Source organism: Bubalus kerabau, chromosome 22 (genome assembly GCF_029407905.1).
Source record: "Bubalus kerabau isolate K-KA32 ecotype Philippines breed swamp buffalo chromosome 22, PCC_UOA_SB_1v2, whole genome shotgun sequence".
In the NCBI taxonomy this organism is placed as follows: Eukaryota; Metazoa; Chordata; class Mammalia; order Artiodactyla; family Bovidae; genus Bubalus; species Bubalus kerabau.
In genome coordinates, this window is record NC_073645.1 from 12,851,366 (window position 1) to 12,871,701 (window position 20,336).

General features: G+C 39.5%; 1 protein-coding gene across 1 annotated transcript in view; it reads right to left on the reverse strand.

Annotated features, from left to right (window-relative positions):
• RNLS (renalase, FAD dependent amine oxidase) overlaps nucleotides 1-19,375 on the reverse strand; it is a 288,661-nt gene extending 269,286 nt beyond the window's left edge. Inside the window, exons 1-4 of the mRNA XM_055559957.1 lie at nucleotides 18,604-19,375; nucleotides 17,599-17,704; nucleotides 16,853-16,995; nucleotides 7,084-7,242 (exon numbers count right to left, since the gene is read on the reverse strand). Of these exons, the coding sequence (XP_055415932.1) occupies nucleotides 7,084-7,242; nucleotides 16,853-16,995; nucleotides 17,599-17,704; nucleotides 18,604-18,958 (763 nt within the window). The 5' untranslated portion in view covers nucleotides 18,959-19,375. The remainder of the gene's footprint in view (nucleotides 1-7,083; nucleotides 7,243-16,852; nucleotides 16,996-17,598; nucleotides 17,705-18,603) is intronic.
• Nucleotides 19,376-20,336: the final 961 nt, after the last annotated feature.

A 20,336-nucleotide genomic window follows, 5' to 3' on the forward strand; every position in this document is an offset into this window, starting at 1 on the left:
CCGCAGGAGGCTAGCTTGATGACTCCCCTTGCCTCTCTCCTCTCTCCTCCTGGCGACTCTTCTGATCTGTGGCCATGTGCTCAACTCAACATAGCCCCTCACTTCTGCTCTCACCCAGTCCATCTCCTTTCTCCCTGGGTCTCTCTGTGTCTCTATCTCTCTTTCTTTTTTCCATCCTTCCATTCTCTTTTCCTTTCTCCCTTCTTTCCTTTCTTTTCCTAAGAAAAATTTATCACTCTGTTTTAAGGAGCAAACTATAAAGGACGCATATTCATTGAGACCCTTAGACATACTCATTCCTCTCATCTAAGCATGTGGGAGAAGACCTAAGGAGCCCCATAGAGTGGGAGGTCTAGTGCAGAGAAAAGAAACTTTTCATGTTCTTCATTCCTCAAAATGGAGAAGGCAATGGCACCCCACTCCAGTACTCTTGCCTGGAAAATTCCATGGATGGAGGAGCCTGGTAGGCTGCAGTCCATGGGGTCGCTAAGAGTGGGGCACGACTGAGCGACTTCACTTTCACTTTTCACTTTCATGCATTGAAGAAGGAAATGGCAACCCACTCCAGTGTTCTTGCCTGGAGAAACCCAGGGATGGGGAAGCCTGGTGGGCTGCTGTCTCTGGGGTCACATAGAGTCAGACACGACTGAAGTGACTTAGCAGCAGCAGTAGTATTCCTTAAAATCACTTAGCACATCCCATCTGCTTTATTTTTACAAGGTTTATCTCACTCTTTTCCACTGCCTCTGCCACTTTTCTAGCAAGAGAATGAAACAACTGTGGCAGGAAAATCAGGATGTGTATTCAGATGTTCCATTACAACTGATGAAGAGCTCTATTGAAATGTGTGTGCTCAGTCGTTTCAGATGTGTCTGACTCGGCAAGCCCGTGGACTGTAGCCCTCCAGGCTTCTCTGTCCATGAGATTCTCTAGGTAACAATATTGGAGTGGGTTACTGTACCTTCTTCTAGGGGCTCTTCCTGACCCAGGGATTGAACCTGCATCTCCTGCACTGTAGGTGGATTCTTTATGCATGAGCCACTAGGGAAGCCCCCTTTAAATGTGTAGGAAACATGAAATCAAGACAATGATATTTGAAAGGTGTCTCCTTTTTTCTTGACCATATTTTCTCCTGTCCAGCCCCTAATACATTATATGAACTTATACAGGACTGATGATGTCTTAAATTGCTCATAAGGGTGAAAGAAGCAATTAGCCTCAAAGTTCCTCCTAATCCTAAAATTCCATGATCTATTGACACTCATGCCTTTATCCTAGTATGATTAACCAGGGCCCAAGCCAGGACCGGTAGACTCAATGATTCATTGACTTCTAGGAGCTTATAATCAAGTTGGAAATAAAAAAGACATTCATTTGGCAGATACTGACTGAACAATAACTATGATGTGTGGGTCTACATGGAGATGTAGGAGACACGGGTTTGATCCCTGGGTCAGGAAGATACCCTGGAGGAGAAAAAGGAAATCCACTCTAGTATTCTTACCTGGAAAGTCCCATGGATAGAGGACCCTGGTGGGCTACAGTCCGTGGGGTCTCAAAGAGTCAAACACGACTGAACACAGCACACGGTGGCTCTCTATGCAAAATGGTATTTGATGCTGGGTGGGGATGGAGTGGCCTATAGGAGCCGTTTTCTCTGAATTTTATGGCTTAGTGGGGAAGACACTTACTGAAAAAATAAGGATCACAATAAAATCTGATGAGTACTATGATAGGGCAGACTGTGCCAAACAGGCCTAACTGGAGGAAAAAACTCCCATTAGGGTACCTGTTAAAGATACAGATCCCTGGGCTCGATCCAAAGAGTAAGAATTAAAATCTTCTCAAAGGTGCCCCTTGTTGTTGTCCAGTCACTAAGTCGTGTCCAACTCTATGAGACACCATGGACTGCAATACATCGGGCTCCTCTGTCCTTCACTAGCTCCTGGAATCTGCTCTGACTCATGTCCATTGAGTCAATGATGCCATCTAACCATCTCATATTCTGCCACCCAATTCTCTTTTTGCCTTTGATCTCTCCCAGCATCAGGATCTTTTTCAGTGAGTTGGCTCTTTGCATTAGGTGACCAAAGTATCAGTCCTTTAGCTTTGGCATCATTCCTTCTAATGAATATTCAGGGTTGATTTCATTTAGGATTAACTGCTTTGATCTCCTTGCTGTCCAAGGGACTCTCAAGAGTTTTCTCTGGCACCACAATTCAAAAGCATCAATTCTTTGGCACTCAGCCTTCTTTATGGTCCAACTCTCATGGCCGTAAACAACTGCTGTAAAAACCACACTTTGACTACACAGACCTTTGTCAGCCCCTTAAGTTTTTTTTTTTTTTTTTTTTTTTTAACTCACAGTGCTCATTAAGGAAAGTTTGGAAAACATGGTGAACAAGAATGAACAGGACACTGTGGGAATTCACAAGTACAGGAAACAATCAGTAATAGCAAGGTCTAAGACACTGCGTCTAAATGTGGTTATGTGTATGGGCCCTGAAAGCATACTACTAAGGCTCACATCTCACCATCACCACCAGAAATGGAAATAATAGTCTTTAGAATCGTTGTGAGGATCACGTGAGTTAATCTCGTAATATTAATATAGAGAGAGTAGCACAGTTATAAAGTGAAAGTGTTAGTCGCTCAGCTGTGTCTGACTCTATGGGACTCCATGGACTGTAGCCCGCCAGGCCCCTCTGTCCATGGAATCCTCCAGGCAAGAATACTCGCGTGGGTTGCCATTCCACAACCAGAGGGCAAATCATGAATCACAAGACGTTCACCATATCGTGCATAATGCTTCCTTATTCTCCCAACTGGGAGAATGTAATAATTAACTGCCAAAAACACTAGCTCTGTTTTTCCTGTAAAAAGGAAAATAGGGAAAGGGAGAAATAGATAAGGGAAAATCCAGACCGTGCTGCAATCCAAAGGGAAGTCTTTCAGGTTAGAGATGGTTCTATATTGATTCTACAAGTAGACATGATTGAGAAAGAGGGACAGAGAGAATAAGAAGACAAGAAGAAAGGAATCCAGAGACACAGGGCTGCTGGTAGTCTGCACGAATGTGAGACCTGTAGCACAGGCCTAGTTCTGTCACTAATTGCTATAAACTTTTGGGTAAATTAGTTAATTGTCATGGGTGTAAATGGAGTTTTGTGAATTATATTACAGATAATTTTATATACAGCCTGTATTTCAGTCCTATTCATAGTTCTCGACCCAAGGATGGAACTTGTGTCTCCTGCTTTGCTGGCGGATTCTTTACCCTCTGGGCCATCAGGCAAGCCCCCAGTTCTCTGGAGTTAAAAAATTTGGAGGGAAACTGCAATATATACGGTATCCACTAGATGGCAATAGATAGCTTTGCAAATGGAAGTCTTTCATAGAAATTGAAGATGACTAATCATTGGAAAAGACCCTGATGCTGGGAAAGATTGAAGGCAGGAGGAGAAAGGGATGACAGAGGATGAGATGGTTGGTTAGCATCACCGACTCAATGGACCTGAGCTTGAGTAAACTCCGGGAGCTGGTGATGGACATGGAGGCCTGCCATGCTGCAGTCCATGGAGTCACAAGGAGTCAGACACGACTGACAGACTGAACTGAATTGACTGAACAAGCAAGCAACACTGTTTAAGGTTCTCCAAAAACAGAGAGACGACACTAATTTCTCATACTGAGGTCCTTATTGAGATTTATAACATAAAGAGAAATCACATATTTTTAATCCCTTTGTTTTAGACCCACAGGTATTCAAGGGTCATGTTAGGACATTCTGTTTTTAACCTTTACTGCTAGAATGGGTTATTTCATAACAATGAAATAAACACAGAATTATTTGCATGAAGGCCAATTCTGAACTGAGCTGGAACAACACCCCAAAGATCCTTGCCCTCAGTCAAAAGTACTAAGTCAATCATTCGTAAACTTTTTCATCACAAAGAGCCCTATATGTTCTCTCTTATCATATCCAAATCTTTGGGGCCCCAGAGATTGTGGGACCCCATAGACTGTAGCCCACCAGGTTCCTCTGTCCATGGGATTTTTAAGGCAAGAATACTGGAGTGAGTGGCCATTTCCTCCTCCAGGGGTTCTTGGCAACCCAGTGACTGAACTCGATTCTCTGGCGTCTCCTACATTGGCAGGCAGATCTTTACCACTGAGCCACCTGGAAAACCCCTAAAGAGCCTCTGTATCCTACCACTAAAAAAGAAAAGGAAAAAAAGATCTATTTCCTTTTCAGCAAGATACTCTTTAAAAATGGTGTAAACATTACATTTTTTATAGTAAGAGTAAATTACCTTTATTTTCAAAGGTATGACCATTCGAAAAATTATAATAAAATGAAAATCATTTCAAGGCAGTAACAATGCCATTAAAGTATTTTTGGTAGACACAGAAGAAAAAGCGATGCATCTTATTATCCTTTTTAACTTAAAAATATTTAAAAATCTTCCCATGTTAGTAAATAAAATGATCACTAGCATCTAATAGTTCACAGATAGATATTTACAAAATTTATAGAATATTCTTTAACTGAAATGTCTGGTCTTCTGTGACAACACTTTGTTTCACAAACTGACAGAAATGGCCCTATTTAAAAATGAATAATTATTAGGCAGGAACCTATGCAGAGGAAAGGAAGACAATCTCCGATAGAACATAATAGACAATAACAAATAAGCTGAGGAAAAGACATATTAGAAAATATTTTCCTAGGAAGCACATTAGTTCAACAAATACTCAGGCAATGAATGACCTAAAAAACAGTGACGAAATCTATGCCCTCTTTGAAAAAATATCTCAAGGAAGGGAGCAAAAGGAATACATTTGGAAGCAACATGGATGACATAGAGGAAGGCTAGAAATAGAAAGTAAAAAATAACAGAAAGACCAAAGTTGAAACTGAGTTGAGACAAATGGCAAGATATTTTTGTATTGAATTTTTTAAGATACTCTGGGATGGGAATTAATGGAACAAAGATAAATCATCATTTAAGTATTAAAAGGAAACTGAACTGAAAATAAGGGAAAAGCTGAATCTTCAAATAAAAAACGAATAACACAATCTGTGAAAAACTGACACAAAGCTATTAACAATAAGATATATCTTTATGAAATTACTGGACTCAAAAATAAACAAATAAAAAAGTACTTCTAAAATATCTCCAAAAGGCTAAAGCAAAAAGGATGTACCAGACAAATGAAAATAAAAGAACGAACATCTTACTTATCAGTCAAGGTTGATGTGAAAGCAAAATAAAATAAAAATGACACTAAAGAAAGAATTTAAGTTAAAGGGTATAATTTTAATGGAGACATATTATGAATCAAATAATATAGTATCAAAAATTCATAAAGCAAAATTCACCTCCCCAAACCCCAGGAAACCAGCAATACAGTAATAGTAGAATTAAGTTATCTCTCTCAGCCCAACACAGTTCAGCCACTCAAAAAGTAAGACTATAGATGATCTAAATAACATTATTGATTAGCAGGCCCTTGAACATCTTAGGATTCAGTCTATGTCATGGTGTGATATTTTGAATGTCATTTAATACAAATATTGAGAAATATTTTTAAAATGCAACACTGAAGTGTCTCTCATCACATACAAAGCTATGTCGCTTTAAAACCTGGAATATGCAATTACATTTTATTAATTTAATTACATTAAATTAATTTATAATACAACCAAATACATTGACCAATAACCATGTTTCAGTTAAAAGTTTCAGTATGTTATTTAACACTGTCTCAAAATCAATTCAATTTTTACAGAATCCACGATAATAAATTATCCTACTTTAAAGTGACTTTGGCAGCACACTAGATATAGATGCGTGAAAGAGGTCTTTGACGTTCCTGTTCTAGCTTGCCTATAGCCATCTAATAAATATTCCAATCCTTTTTATATTCCTATCTCACACTGTACTGGAAAAGAAGCTATATATTGTTACTTCATGGTAGAATTGATACTCAAACTGCTTTCAAGATGAAATATCCAGCTCCATTCTTACTCAGAGAACAAGCTCTATTACAGTTCTAAATCGAAGATATAGAAACCATCCTTATTGCCAGGTTTCTTTCTAATGGTAACAAAAGGCCATTTCTCAACCAAACCCAACGTCACCTTCAGTCACGCAACCAAGTCAAAAGCGACAGGCATGTCACATCCTTGCAGTCTTGCCGCCATCGCCAGATTCGGTTTTGTTCCAACTCATGGAACTCAAGGCAATATGAAGTATCATCCAGAAATCAATGACTTGGATGTGCCAGGTTCAGGGGAATAATCAGTTAAACCTGGCACAGGTAGACGCAAAGCAGAGCTACAGAAAAGCTTTTCTTGAGAATCCAGATAACAGGGAACTCTGTAGAGACAGAAACTAGCTTATTGGCTGCTTAGAGCTGGGGGCAGGGATGGAAGATGGAGGGACGGAAGTGACAGCTACTGACTGTGGAATGGTTTCATGTCATTGGATATCTGAAATAAATACCATTGAAATACACACTTCAGGTGGATGGATTGTATAGTATGTGAATTAGTCTCAAAGCTGTTTTTCATGAAAAGAGGTGGGAGCAGTCAGGTAAAGGGTGAGTCCAACAAATTTCAGTCAGGGAAGAACCTGAGACTCACACTCAGCAACAAGTCAAGATAAAGTTTACCATGTTTGTCACATAATGAATGTTTACATCATAAAAATCTTTTTTTCCAGAATGGCCACAAAGAGACTGTTCTTCTTTTGGGTCAAACTACTACATCTCCCTCAAAAATATTTACTTCTTAAAGGCAAGAACAAAAAGAGGAATACTTAATTCTTAATTAAAAAAAAAAAAATCTGGATTGCAGTTTGACCTAGACTAGTATCATGAACCAGGCCGTAGTATCTGTTTTTAGACCACGCAAATCAGTAAAACCCATGTCTACTCTTTGCTAAGACACTGTATCTGTTTTTAGACCATGCAAATCAGTAAAACCCATGTCTACTCTTTGCTAAGACACTGAAGCTGAATTCACTCAGATCAGAGAAAGCCCAGCCCCTGAGGTAAACAGCGCGGGCTGAGACTCACAGTTGGCGATGTCACCTCGAAGCTGCAGAATCTGAGGAGCAGGCATCGTGAGGACAATGATATCAAACTGCTCAGAGGAGCCCGTTTCCCTGGAGACTTCCCACTTGTTGTTTCTCAAATTGATCTGAGTCACACACTGTCTGAAGCAGATATCAGCACCTGTTCCAAAAGCAAAATCATGCTCACATAATCAGGATTTTCCACATGAATGAATGAGGGGGAAGAGAAGTCACAAACTGGATCCATTCAGATAAGCAGAGTGTGAAGTTCATCTTCTACAGCTTCCTGGGCTTCACTTTCTGTCTCACGTAATGGGACTCCCTCCCTTCTGGTACTGCTAGACTTCCCTATCAATGCCTGCTGGGGGGGAAAATACTGCTACAATTAATAACAATAGTAACCATGGCTATCTTTCATTAATCATCTACTGTATGCCAAGGCTATGCCAAACACTAGATATACATTATACCAATTCATTTCACAGAAAAGAAACAGATTTAGAATTGTCATGCCATGATTTAAATCCACATCCTTCGGACTATAAAGATCACTATCTTGGGGGAGCAGGTATCAGATCAGATCAGATCAGATCAGTCGCTCAGTCGTGTCCGACTCTTTGTGACCCCATGAATCGCAGCACGCCAGGCCTCCCTGTCCATCACCAACTCCCAGAGTTCACTCAGACTCACGTCCATCGACTCAGTGATACCATCCAGCCATCTCGTCCTCTGTCGTCCCCTTCTTCTCTTGCCCCCAAATCCCTCCCAGCATCAGAGTCTTTTCCAATGAGTCAACTCTTCGCATGAGGTGGCCAAAGTACTAGAATTTCAGCTTTAGCATCATTCCTTCCAAAGAAATCCCAGGGCTGACCTCCTTCAGAATCTTAGCAAAGGTGTTAAGGACTCTTCTCTCTGGTAATATTCCTTATTAAAAATACCGATATTGCCTATTAAACCTGAAAAAGTAACTCTGTAAGCAAAATCCAAGTCTCATCAATAGATCAATTATCTTAATTAAGAAGAATCAAAATTAAGAAAAAGACAATCTGGAATATCCTCTCTTTTCCCTTCTTTGCACTTATCACAAATATATTTTAATAATTACTTGAGTACTTATATGATGGTATTTTATTCCCTTTTAATTTGTCAGCTCCAAGAGTTTACACCTATTTTTTCTATGTATAGTATATAGTACATAAAGTATTGTACTGGGAACAGAGGTATTTAATCAATATATGTTGAAGAGAATGAATTATGAACTGAAAACTAGGAAAATATAATTGGATCATTAAGTCCCCTTGGTATACTAGTTCTTACCTCACATTCTGGTTTTCAGAAAACTTTCATTTTAAAATAAATCTACTTTTATTTGGTCTCATGAATAGAAAGGAAATAAATGAAAATGGAATAAAGGGGGAAAAAAGGACACTACAAGATCCTGCCCATCATTGCATGTGACATCTAATATTCCTAGCTACTAAGAATCCAGCTTAAGTCCAACCTTGGCATCAAGCTCCCTTTCCATAGCTATTCCAGCTCAGTGTGAACCTTCTCATCTCCATAATCATTGCCTTTACCTCTCACTCGGACACTAATTCAAAGTATCTCTATGTTTTAGATATGTCTTGCTAAGTCGCGTCAGTCGTGTCTGACTCTTAGCAGTGCTATGGACTTTAGCCCACCAGGCTCCTCTGCCCATAAGATTCTCCAGGCAAGAATTCTGGAGTGGACTGCCATGCCCTCCTGCAGGGGGTCTTCCCATCCCAGGGATGGAACCCGCATCTCTTACATCTCTTGCATTGGTAGACAGGCTTTTTACCACTAGTGCCACCTGGGAAGCCCTAGATATGTCTTATCAATCCCCAAATACTCTTGGGCTCCTCCATGTCAGCTCTTCTCTAGATCTCATACACCTTTATATCTTTCATATTCCCTTAAATAACTCTGCTGCTGCTGCTGCTAAGTCGCTTCAGTCGTGTCTGACTCTGTGCGACCCCATAGACGGCAGCCCACCAGGCTCCCTGTCCCTGGGATTCTCCAGGCAAGAACACTGGAGTGGGTTGCCATTTCCTTCTCCAATGCATGAAAGTGAAAAGTGAAAGTGAAGTCGCTCAGTCGTGTCCGACCCTCAGCGACCCCATGGACTGCAGCCTACCAGGCTCCTCCGTCCATGGGATTTTCCAGGCAAGAGTACTGGAGTGGGGTGCCATTGCCTTCTCCTAAATAACTCTACAATATAGTAATTACAAATTTTAGAAATCAAATGCAAATAGAAGGACTGATGCCCTCAATCTCTTTGAGGCAATTAGAGTCATTCAGTTCAAAGAATTAGAGCAAGGGTTTGTAAATAGCATTCCAACTTGCCTGAGGGTTTCTCTAAGGCTCCTCTTTAGAGAAGGTGCAAATAATTGGCGCTTTGAACTCACACCCACCATTCCCTTTACTCCAACCAGAGCGGCTGCACTTCCCTCTCTTTATTTTCTTCAGGATGTCTTTCCCCTGACTTAGTTGCCTCACATGCCTCTCTCTCTAGTCCTGGCCCTGATCCAGACTTCAAGTAAGTCAATTGACTTTATAAACTTTATGCAGGTGTGTTTTTACATAATATTCCCTTTGAAAACAGCATTACATAGGTTTTCTTTTTGGTGGTCACTAGGAGGGTGTGGTTAAGAGAACTGAACTACACCAACTATTAACAGAAATTCTTCAAATCCAGTCAAATGCCTTAGACATATATCCCAGTGGTCCTGAAGTGTTCTGCAAGATGACATCCGTGGTTCTCTAGGTGTGGACCTCAGACCAGAAGCACCTTGGAACTTGCTAGAAACACAAATTCTCATGTCCCAACTCAGACCTGAATAAGAATCTGGAGATCAGGCCTAGTAGTCTGCATTTAAGAAGCCTCCAGGTTTGTTACCATGCACATGTAACAGTGTGAGAACCATGGGGGTAGATAAATAGACCCAAATCTAACACTGAAACTGGCAAAGCCACTCAAAAACAGCATTTTCCAAGAATTAGGGGCAGTGGTATACCTGCTCTAACCAGGAAGTTTTCCTTTCCAATTGTGATGATTCAAGTTTCTGGGAAAGTGGCATTTCCTTGTGAAAGTAACTAATAACTTTTGAAAGGACCACATGACCAAATGTAAGGCTCTGGAAGATCATTTTTAAATGATCTTCCAGATCTAAATGATCTAGCCAGAAAACTACATAAAAATTTTCAGTCTGAGCTTAGTAAATGTCACCATGTCCCTGTGTTGCATATAATTTTTCAGAGGTTTCTCACTGTATTTAGAATTAAGTACAAAATCTTAATAGTGTTTACAAAGCCCCTTATGATCTGGCCCCTGCCTTACTCTTGAACTTGAACTTACTCATTTACTACCCTCCAGTCACAATGACCTTTTCATTCCATAAATGTACCATCTTCCTCCTACTTGAGAATAGTTTCAACTTGATATGCCCATTGCATGCAGTTCTCACCACTCAGCTCTTGGCCTAGTTCACTCTTGCTCACCTTTCAAGTATCTGTGAAAACATTAGTTTCTTAGAGATGCTTTTCCTGACACATCTCCCCTTTCTCACTCTTCTCAGACGCACGTTAGTTTACGTCCTATTACTATAGCTCACTCATGACGCTCTCACTTTTACTTCTTAGCATTTATTATGTACATTTTTGTGTGCATGAAATCAGTTTTTGTCTTTCCCTCCAACTATGCTCTACATTAACAAAGGTGAGGATCAATGTGTTTTACTTACCACTGTTTCCCAAGCACGTATTTCATAAAATTTTTTTAAAAAATCTGCAGATAGCTACAAAGACATCAAACTACAAAGAAATTTTAACCATTTTACAAAGGCAAATATGTTTCTGTTACATATTTATTCAATGCCTATCCCCTGCCTTCCTCCATGTTAGAAAATGTTAGTCACAAGTGTTAGTCATGTTCGACCCTTTGTGACCCCAGGGACTGTAGCCTGCCAGGCTCCTCTGTCCATGGAATTCTCTAGGCAACAATGAAGTGGGTTGCCATTTCCTTCTCCAGGGGATCTTCCTGACCGAAGGATACAACTGGTCTCCTGCATCGCAGGCAGATTTTTTACCATCTGAGCCACCAGGGAAGCCCCTCCATGTTAGAGAATCTAAATTTATCTTTCTCCAATAATTTCCTACAAACAGGTTTCAGTTCAGAACTACTGAAATGGACCAGTAAGCAGTGTCTAACTATAAGCACTGCTTAAAGTTCACTGTGGCGTGCTTAACCAAGGCCCCCAGGTTACCCTCTAGCTTCTCTCTGAAAGACACTGTTATGGATGAGTGCCATGATCACCTGCCTAGGAGCCATTTTGAGACAGAACTGCCCAGGCTTAATTCCTTTATATTAATTTTAGAAAGAAAATAAACACAAAAGTAAAAAGGGAGAATATGATAAAATTAAATATTGCCAGAAAGAAGCCACACTAGCTGATAGCATCTGCAAATTAAACTATCTTTTCTAATAAATCATTCCAGTTGGCCAAAAAGCTTGTTCAGACTTTTCCATGACAGGTTATGGAAAATCCCAATGAACTTTTTGGCCAAACCAATAAGTTGTCCACGTTGACTTTCAATTGTTAGTCCAGGTCCCTTTTTGAAGTAGATGGTAAAATAAAAACAAATAAATACAGCAATAGTTCATCCTATGGTGAAATGAAAGTGAAAGTCACTCAGTTGTGTCTGACTCTTTGCAACCCATGGACCATACAGTCCACAGAATTCTCCAGGCCAGAATACTGGAGTAGATAGCCATTCCTTTCTCCAGGGGATCTTCCCAACTCAAGGATAGAACCTAGGTTTCCCACATTGCAGGCAGATTCTTTACCAGCTGAGTAACAAGGCCAAACCAAATAAAAGCTTCTCACCCTGTCCTAGAAACTAAATTCATCCTCTTATGAATGATTTAATAACATGGGCCTTATTCAAAAGCAAAAGGATTTGGCTCATCACTGTTCAAATGTCACAGAAGGAACCATCATGTGACTGATCTTCCCGGGTGCATAAAGAAATAAAATGGCAAGACTCCTTGGTAGCCCCTTCCTTCCCCCTGGGGCAGGGACTAATCAGTGAAAGAGGGGATCCAGGGAAAGGGCTCTATGAGTCTGTTCTCTTGAACCAGGGTGGGATGGGAGCATCCTTTCAAACTGTAGGGGAAAAACCAGGAAGGAAAAGATGTTAAATTGGAGGTTTGAGGCCTTCTCATTGTCCTCCATGGGATCCCCAAGAGGAAATGACAACAGGGTCATCTTAAAGAGAGTGCTGGCATCTTACTTACTAGTTAAGCCATTATAAGCAATGTACTTAACTTGTCTGAGTCTCATTTTTCTCATTAGTAAATGAGCATAATGATAACTACTATGAATGGCTATAAAATAGTTAGAAATGATGTATGCTAAATGCCTAACACATCAGATAAATAGCTTTTAACAAATGATAAGAGTAGTTTTTGTTCTCTTGAATTTCTCCTACTCCTACAATAATGACAACAAATAAATAAATAAAATAGAAAAATCACATTTTATTTACTCAAAAGACAGCATTAATTGGGAAAACAGGAAGCGGGTAAAATTAATGCCAATAAACAGTTTTCTCTGTAATAAGCTTAATGTGAACACATGAAACCATAAATGAGAACAGAACACAAGTGGCATGTGCCTATTTCCTCCTACCCCCTCCCACTCATTCTGGAAAACTGGTCTATTTAAATATTGGCTTTAGAGATTTGAACCTATTCTAAAGCATACCCGACTGGACATAACCCCTTACAGATCATTTCCTTGGAAGTCTGGTCGCAAACTAAATAAAACTGGTTGTATCATGAGATTGTAGGGGTTCGAACTCAACTGATATCAAAATGTAAAGCATATTTTGGAATGACCTGGCAGTTTGGGTTGTTATACACTGAGCACATGCAAAGATCAACTTCATTTAAGAAGATTATTTTTTTAAGCTGACATTTATAAGAGATTTTTAAGTATATGGGCTATTATTTGCTTGAATTGGCAATGGGTGGATTATATCCTTTATTCTTCACAAAACTTTGCCTTAGGTATTGTTACTGCTCTCATTTTTCCAATGAAAGAACTAAAGTACAGATTTTAACACTTTCCTAATATTACACAGCTAGGGAAGTGTGGTAGAATGTGAATTTGAATCCAGGTCATTCTGACTCCAGGGACACTCTCAAATTTCATAGTGGAAATACTAAAATAGGATAGGAGCCATTTATAGGTAGAAAGATTTAAAGAAGTTTAAAGAATGTTTAAAGGGATATAAGGGCTTCCCTGGTGGCTCAGACAGTAAAGAATCCATGTGCAATGCAGGAGACCCAGGTTCTCGTAGGTCAGGAAGATCCCCTGCAGAAGGGAATGACTACCCACTTCACTATTCTTGCCTGGAGAATTCCACAGACAAAGGAGCCGGTGGGGCTATAGTCCATGGGGACACAACCTAGTGACTAACACTTTTTCGAAGGGATATAATTATAAAATTTTAAGTAGTATAGATGATTTATAAAACCTCTAATAATAGATCTGGGGAGAGGGTGGAAAGACCTCTTGAAACATTACAAAAATAATATATAAAATAAACCAAGAAAAAGTTTATATACACTCAAATTATGTAGGCCTTGAACTCAATTATATAAAAATTATTTTTTAAAAAAGCTGAAAGTATGTCACAGAATGAACTTACGGCTCACTTACATATCACTGTGACACTTTTCCCTGCTATTTTTCTGTATTTTCCAAATTTTCAACTATTAGTAATTCTTTTTTAAAAGTTACTTAAATATTTCACATAGTGATAAGAAAATCTAAAGTACTCATGCTTTCAAGAGAGTGTACAAATTCAAAGCATAAAGAGGTTTTTAGGAAGAACTGGTACACTACAATGAATAAATATAGGTATATTTATATATACGGCTTCCCAGGTGGCACTATTGGGAAAGAACTCACTTGTCAATGCAAGAGATGTAAAAGACATGGGGTTCAATACCTGGGTCGGGAAGATCCCCTGGAGAAGGGCGTGGCAATCCACTCCAGTATTCTTGCCATGGACAGGAACCTGGTGGGCTACAGTCCATAGGGTTGCAAAGAGTCAGACGTGACTGAAGTGACTAAGCGCGCACGCGCGCACACACACACACACACACACACACATATATATACAAGAAATCTAAATCTCTATCATTTATACCTACCTACTATATACCAGGTACCATTAGATTCTATGTGAGCTACAAATAATTAAATATGACCTCTTCTCCCAAGAGTTTTCAAAGCAAAAGAAAACCAAAAACCATATATTATCCCAAACACCTAACACAAAAAGGATGTAGGTGCAGTGTATTCAAGGACTGTCCTTTAGCTATATGATGGCAGGAACTTTGGTTCCTGTATCCCTAGTGTCCAAAACAGTGTATAGTAAGCACTCAGCAAATGTTTATTGAATGAATAGGTGTATGCATATATGGATGGCTAGATATATAATACAATTAGTAAGTACTTGGAGATTCTAATATGTATGTACATCTAATTTGGGTTAAGTAAAAGTCATGACGGAAATGAGAATTTTTTTTAAAGTTATATGGCGGCAATATATGAAGCTGATGACATTCTACAAAATATACAAATAGTGTCACCATCTGTGATGGCTAATTTTACATGTCAACTTGACTGAGTCATGAGCTTCTCATATATTTGGCAAACACTATTCTGGGTATGTATGTGAGGGTGTTTGGGAAGAAAATAATATTTAAATTTGTAGACTGAATAAAGCAAGTCGCCCTCCCTAATGTAGGTGGGTATCATCCAATCAGTCACAGGCCTGAATAAAACAGAAAGCCTGACCCTCCCACCAGTAAAAAAGTATTCCTGTCTGATAGCCTTTGAACTGGGACACTGTTTCATTCTCCTACCTTCAGACTTGGACTGAAACATCTGCTCTTCTTGGGTATTGAGCTTGCCAGCCACCGAAACTGGAACTGTACCTTCAGCTCTCCAGGGTCTCAGGCTTTTGGACTGAAACTAAGCTATGAGCTCTCCTGGATCTCTAGCTTGTCAATTCACCCGGCAGATCTTCAGACTTGTCAGCCTCCAAAATCACAGAAGCTAATTCTGTATAATAAATTTACCTATCTATATAAATATATCCTTTCAGTTCTGTTTTTTTCTGGAAAATCCTGATGACTACACCATAATATTCTAAATCCTAGATGAAGAAATGGCCTTGCCTGGAATGGTATTCACTGTGTCCTCATATTGTGTATTCAATCTCACTGCCTTCTCTCATGCCCAGTATCGGGATTCTCAGGCTTCACAATAAGTAATATTTGTGCTGTGTTGTGCTTAGTCACTCAGTCATGTCAGACTCTTTGAGACCCCATGGACTGTAGTCTGCCAGGCTCCTCTGTCCTCGGAATTCTGCAGGCAAGAATACTGGAGTGGGGAGCCATTCCCTTCTCCATTTTCCCAACCCAGGGATCGAACCCAGGTCTCCTGCAATGCAGGCAGATTCTTTACCATCTAAGCCACCAGAGAAGCCCAAGTAATATTTGATATAGTCCAAAACAGTAATTATTCTAGAAATAGCTTATGAAATAAAACAAAGTCTCAACTTATACTTTTCCTCAACGATCTTCAATTAGGCATTTAATTATGATTTATCAATAAGTCTATTTCTGTTTTAAAGGATAAATCATTAATTGTCTGGGATTATTTGTCATCCTTTTCAAAAAAGTCCATTTTAAAACACTTATCATATACATAAAAACAAATGAAAATCCTCATAGAAACTGGGCAAAGGTTATAAGACATTTACAGAAAAAAAATGCACAGACTTGGTTAGCAAAACAAAGGTGCATAAACTCACTCATAACTAAGTAAATGCAAATCAGAACACAAGGAAATATCATTTCAACCCATCATACGGGCAAAAAAATTTATTTTCCATAATATCAAGATGTACAGAAAGACATGTTCTCATTTACTATTGATGATATATTCCTTAATAGGAATAGATGGCACAACTTAGTTAGATAAAAAATGCACAAACCATTGACAAACCTCCTATACTGTTAGGAACTGATCCTACAGATATACTTTCAAAAGTGTGTCAGAGTTAGAAATTGCAGCAATATTGGTACTAGCATAAAGCAAAACAATCCCTAACTCCCCAATCTACATACTTAACAGAAAGTTAACAGTTAAATAAATAATGATATATATATATACCATGTAATACTGAAAAGGCATTGAAAAGAATGAAGAACACTGAGTTTGCTGATATGAAAATAGACCAAAGATATGATTCAGTCAATGATTATGTATTTTTCAGGGTTCTCCAGAGAGACAGTATCAATAGGATAGACACAGACATAGGTAGAGAAACAGAGATAGAGATTGGTTTATTATAAACATAGATGAAATAAAGCATAGAATGGCTTATTATAAAATAATCTCATCTATGTTTTAAAAACAAATATATACAAACATCTATGAATAGGGAAATAGAGACAGTCACGTAGAGCAAGAGATAGATGCATAAACATTTTTCTGGAAGCATATATAGGAAACAGTGATTACTTTATGGGAAGAAAACTAGCTATTGAGTGGTGCATAGGAGAACATCTATTTTATAACTTTCTTTACAGCATTAATATTTAATTATGTGTATAACTTTTAGTTTAAAATGCTTACTTTAAAAGAAGGCAGAGAAAATTTTATTCTCACCTGATTGTTTCAAGTAATGGTTAATAATTGAAGAAACTCCATGAGGTGCTACAAAGTTACAGTCTCCTTCTTTTATTACCATTCCATCAATAGGAGAGATCAGAGGCTTCAAAATGCCACCAGCTAACAATTCATCATAAAAACTGAAACAAATCAAAATGTATAACATAACTATATGTATACTTAGCTCTAAACATTATACTCTCTTCAAAGAATTCTTCGAGATTATAATCCTAAATAAAAACTATAAATCTTCTTATAAACAACTCAACATATGTTTTGTGTTAAGACATAATTTTGGTAAAGAATGGAAACATTTTGAGAACCCATAGTCTTTTGCTGATCTAGTCAAAGGTCTACTTTCTCATATATTTCAAAATTAAAGTCAGTGAAAATAAACAGAAAGGTATTCATTACACCGATTTTGAATCTGGTTAAGATTTGACTTCCATCACAGTTATCTGTCCTCTTTCTCAACACCAACATAGTTAACTGCTATTTATTGAGCCCTTACCATATTCCATTTAACATCTCACCTGATCTTCACAACTGGAGAGGCATGTATTACAGTTTTCCCACTTTACTCATGTAAATCTTTTATTGCTATTAATACTATGATCAATGATGATGATATAATTTCACTATATTACAAGAGTCAAAGCTTAACTCTGTTAAAAATGGATGATTTGTATCTTTTTACATCCTCAACCAGGAAGACTTGATTCCACTCCTTTCAACTAACTCACCTTTGGTGTATTTTGGCATAATGAGGAGTGCAGGTGATATACTGGGCACCCAAGTCCACTGTGCTCTGTGGATTATGAGGACTGCTGGCTGTAGTCATTCTTCCTCCTTGAATTAGTCCCCAGGAAAATATCTTAATATATCAGAATGAATATTTCACAATTAACACTGATCACCCCAGGTTACACCAATGGATAACTTACAACTGTTTCAGAAAACATATTTTTAATTTTTGTTTTACTTTTAGATTTCATAATAATATATTTTAAAATTTTGTTTTCTCCAGATTCCAGAGATCTAAAAAAACTAATTTTTTGTTTTTTAAATTGAAGGTTTTGTCATCTAATACTGTTAGGAAGTAATGAACAGAGACAATTCAGTCAGGGAGTGTGAGATATTTTTTTAAAGAACACATGAATAATACAGCAGCCTTCAGCACTGTGCCTGCTGCATCTACGTACTGATCTGAATAAAGGGAATGAATGAACGGACCAAAGAAAGCAAAATAATGAATGAAATGTCAGAATGAATGAATCAACGAATGCTTTCCCTCTTGCTGTCAGGTTTCAGGAGAGTGACAGGATTCTCTCAAGTCGATAGATCTTCGGAAAGTGGTGGTCAAAGGGCACTGGAGGATTCTCATAATCTAAAGAAAGCTGCCAGGGTACGCAGCAGCCAAGGAAAACAATTCACTTCTTGGCGACAGCGGCAGGCCCAAGCTTTGCAAACTCCAGTCAGGATGTCTCCCAGGCCGCGCAAGCCTCCCAGGGAAAGCGCCGGTGTCCCGCCCTGCCCCCACCCGCGCCACCGCCCGGCCTGCGTCGCCGCCCCAACTCGCGCCCGCTCGTCTGGCCGTCCCGGGCGCCGGAAGTCTCCGATCACGTGATAGGCGCCCGCCGACCTGCTGGGTGTGCCCCCGAGCCTTACTCGGCGAAGGCCCACGCCACCATAGAAGCCCGCGTGCCCGCCGGCTTCCTTTCCCTGGCTTCTGTCCGGAAACGACCCACCTGAATCCCCGGCCTTGTCCCACACAGTAAGGCGCAGAGGACTGGACGCCTCCCTCCTCAGCAGCGCCGCGCACAAGCTTCCCGTCAGCCCGGCGCCCACGATCAGCACCCGCGCCATAGCCCGCTGTCTCCGCGCCCAGGTGGTCGGCCTGCAGTCGGTGGAACCGCCGCCACAGCCCCGCGGGCCAGAGCTGTAGGCCCCGTGCTCCCGGCCCAACTCGGCCCCTGTGCAGTTCCCTGGTCGGCCTGCAGGGGGCGGAGAGGAGGCGACTCGGGCTGAAAGAATGATCAGCACTAAGACAAGCAAATCTTGGCCTTCCTCTTGGTTTGAGAGCCAGGAGCTGTCTTCAAGCATCGTCTGGCTCCATCCGATAAGCTGTGATTTCCAACCGGCTTCTCGCCCTCAAAACCTGTAAATCATATAGGTTAGAGCGTGACACCCCGCCTCGCCACAGGGCTGGTGTTGACTACTGCGGAGACCCAGCCCAAGGTTAACTACTAGGGTAACTGTGCCTTCTTGGAACCTTGGCTTCTTAATAGCCTTAAGTCTGAAAGGAACGCAGCAGTGAGGCCAGAGCCAGCTTTCTTCAAGTACCTTAATAGTCACTATTCACATAACAGAAAAAGAGTTTGGGAGAGATTTTGTTTAACCCTCGGGCTTTGTGTAAATGATAAACTTTTTGAACCTCAACTTCTCCACCTGTAAAAGGGGGCCAGAAAATTCTGTATTCCAGATTATTGACACTTAAAGGTATTTGGTTCACCAGAGAATTTTAGGTCAATCTTCTCTTCAGTAAATATTAAATTTTATGACAAAACACATTCCATTTGCTGTAAGAGGTGTGCGGATGAGCAAGACAAGGATTCATGCCCTTACCACTAGTTTTTTGTTTGTTTGCTTTCTAACGTTGTCCTGGAAATTCTCAAGGAAACAGTAATATGCAAGGATAAGACTGAACCATTACAGGTACCCTGAATTGCAGATGAATTATTACCTGAACACTACAGAAACTTGTTATAAGGAAATTGACAATGATAGTCAATTATAATGAAAACATTAAAAATTAGAAGTTTTACTGTATGTACACATGAGGGAGAAATTACCAGGCTTCAAGTTGGTGATAGATCAATATTACATATATCTAATAAAAGATAACCGAACTATACTTTGGATAATAACCCCTTATTGGTCATATCATTTGCAAATATTTTGTCCCATTCAATACCTTGTCTTTTAATTTTAATAATTTCATTTGCTGTGCAAAAGCTTATAAGTTCAATTTAGTTTCATGGTTTATTTTTGCATGTGTTTCATTTGCATTAGGAGACAAGTCCAAAAAAAAAATTGCTTACATTTATATCAAAGAGTGGTCTGCCGGTAATTCTCTTCTATAAGTTTTATGGTCTTAGATCTTTAAATCGTTTTGAATTTGTTCTTGGATAAAGTGTGAGGAAATGTTCTGTAGCTGTCCAGTTTTCCCAGCACTGAGGCTATCTTTTTTCCCCACTGTATAGTCTTACATTTTTGTTATAGGTTTATTGACCTTAAGTGTGTGGCTTTATTTCCTGGCTCTCTATTCTGTTCAACTGATCTCTGTGTCTGTTTTTGTGACAAAACCAGCATTTTGATTTCAGGACTTTTTCATATAGTCTGAAGTCTGAGAAGGTGATACCTCTAGCTTTGTTCTTTTGTCTCAAGATTGCTTTGGCAATTCGGGGTCTTTTGCAGTTCT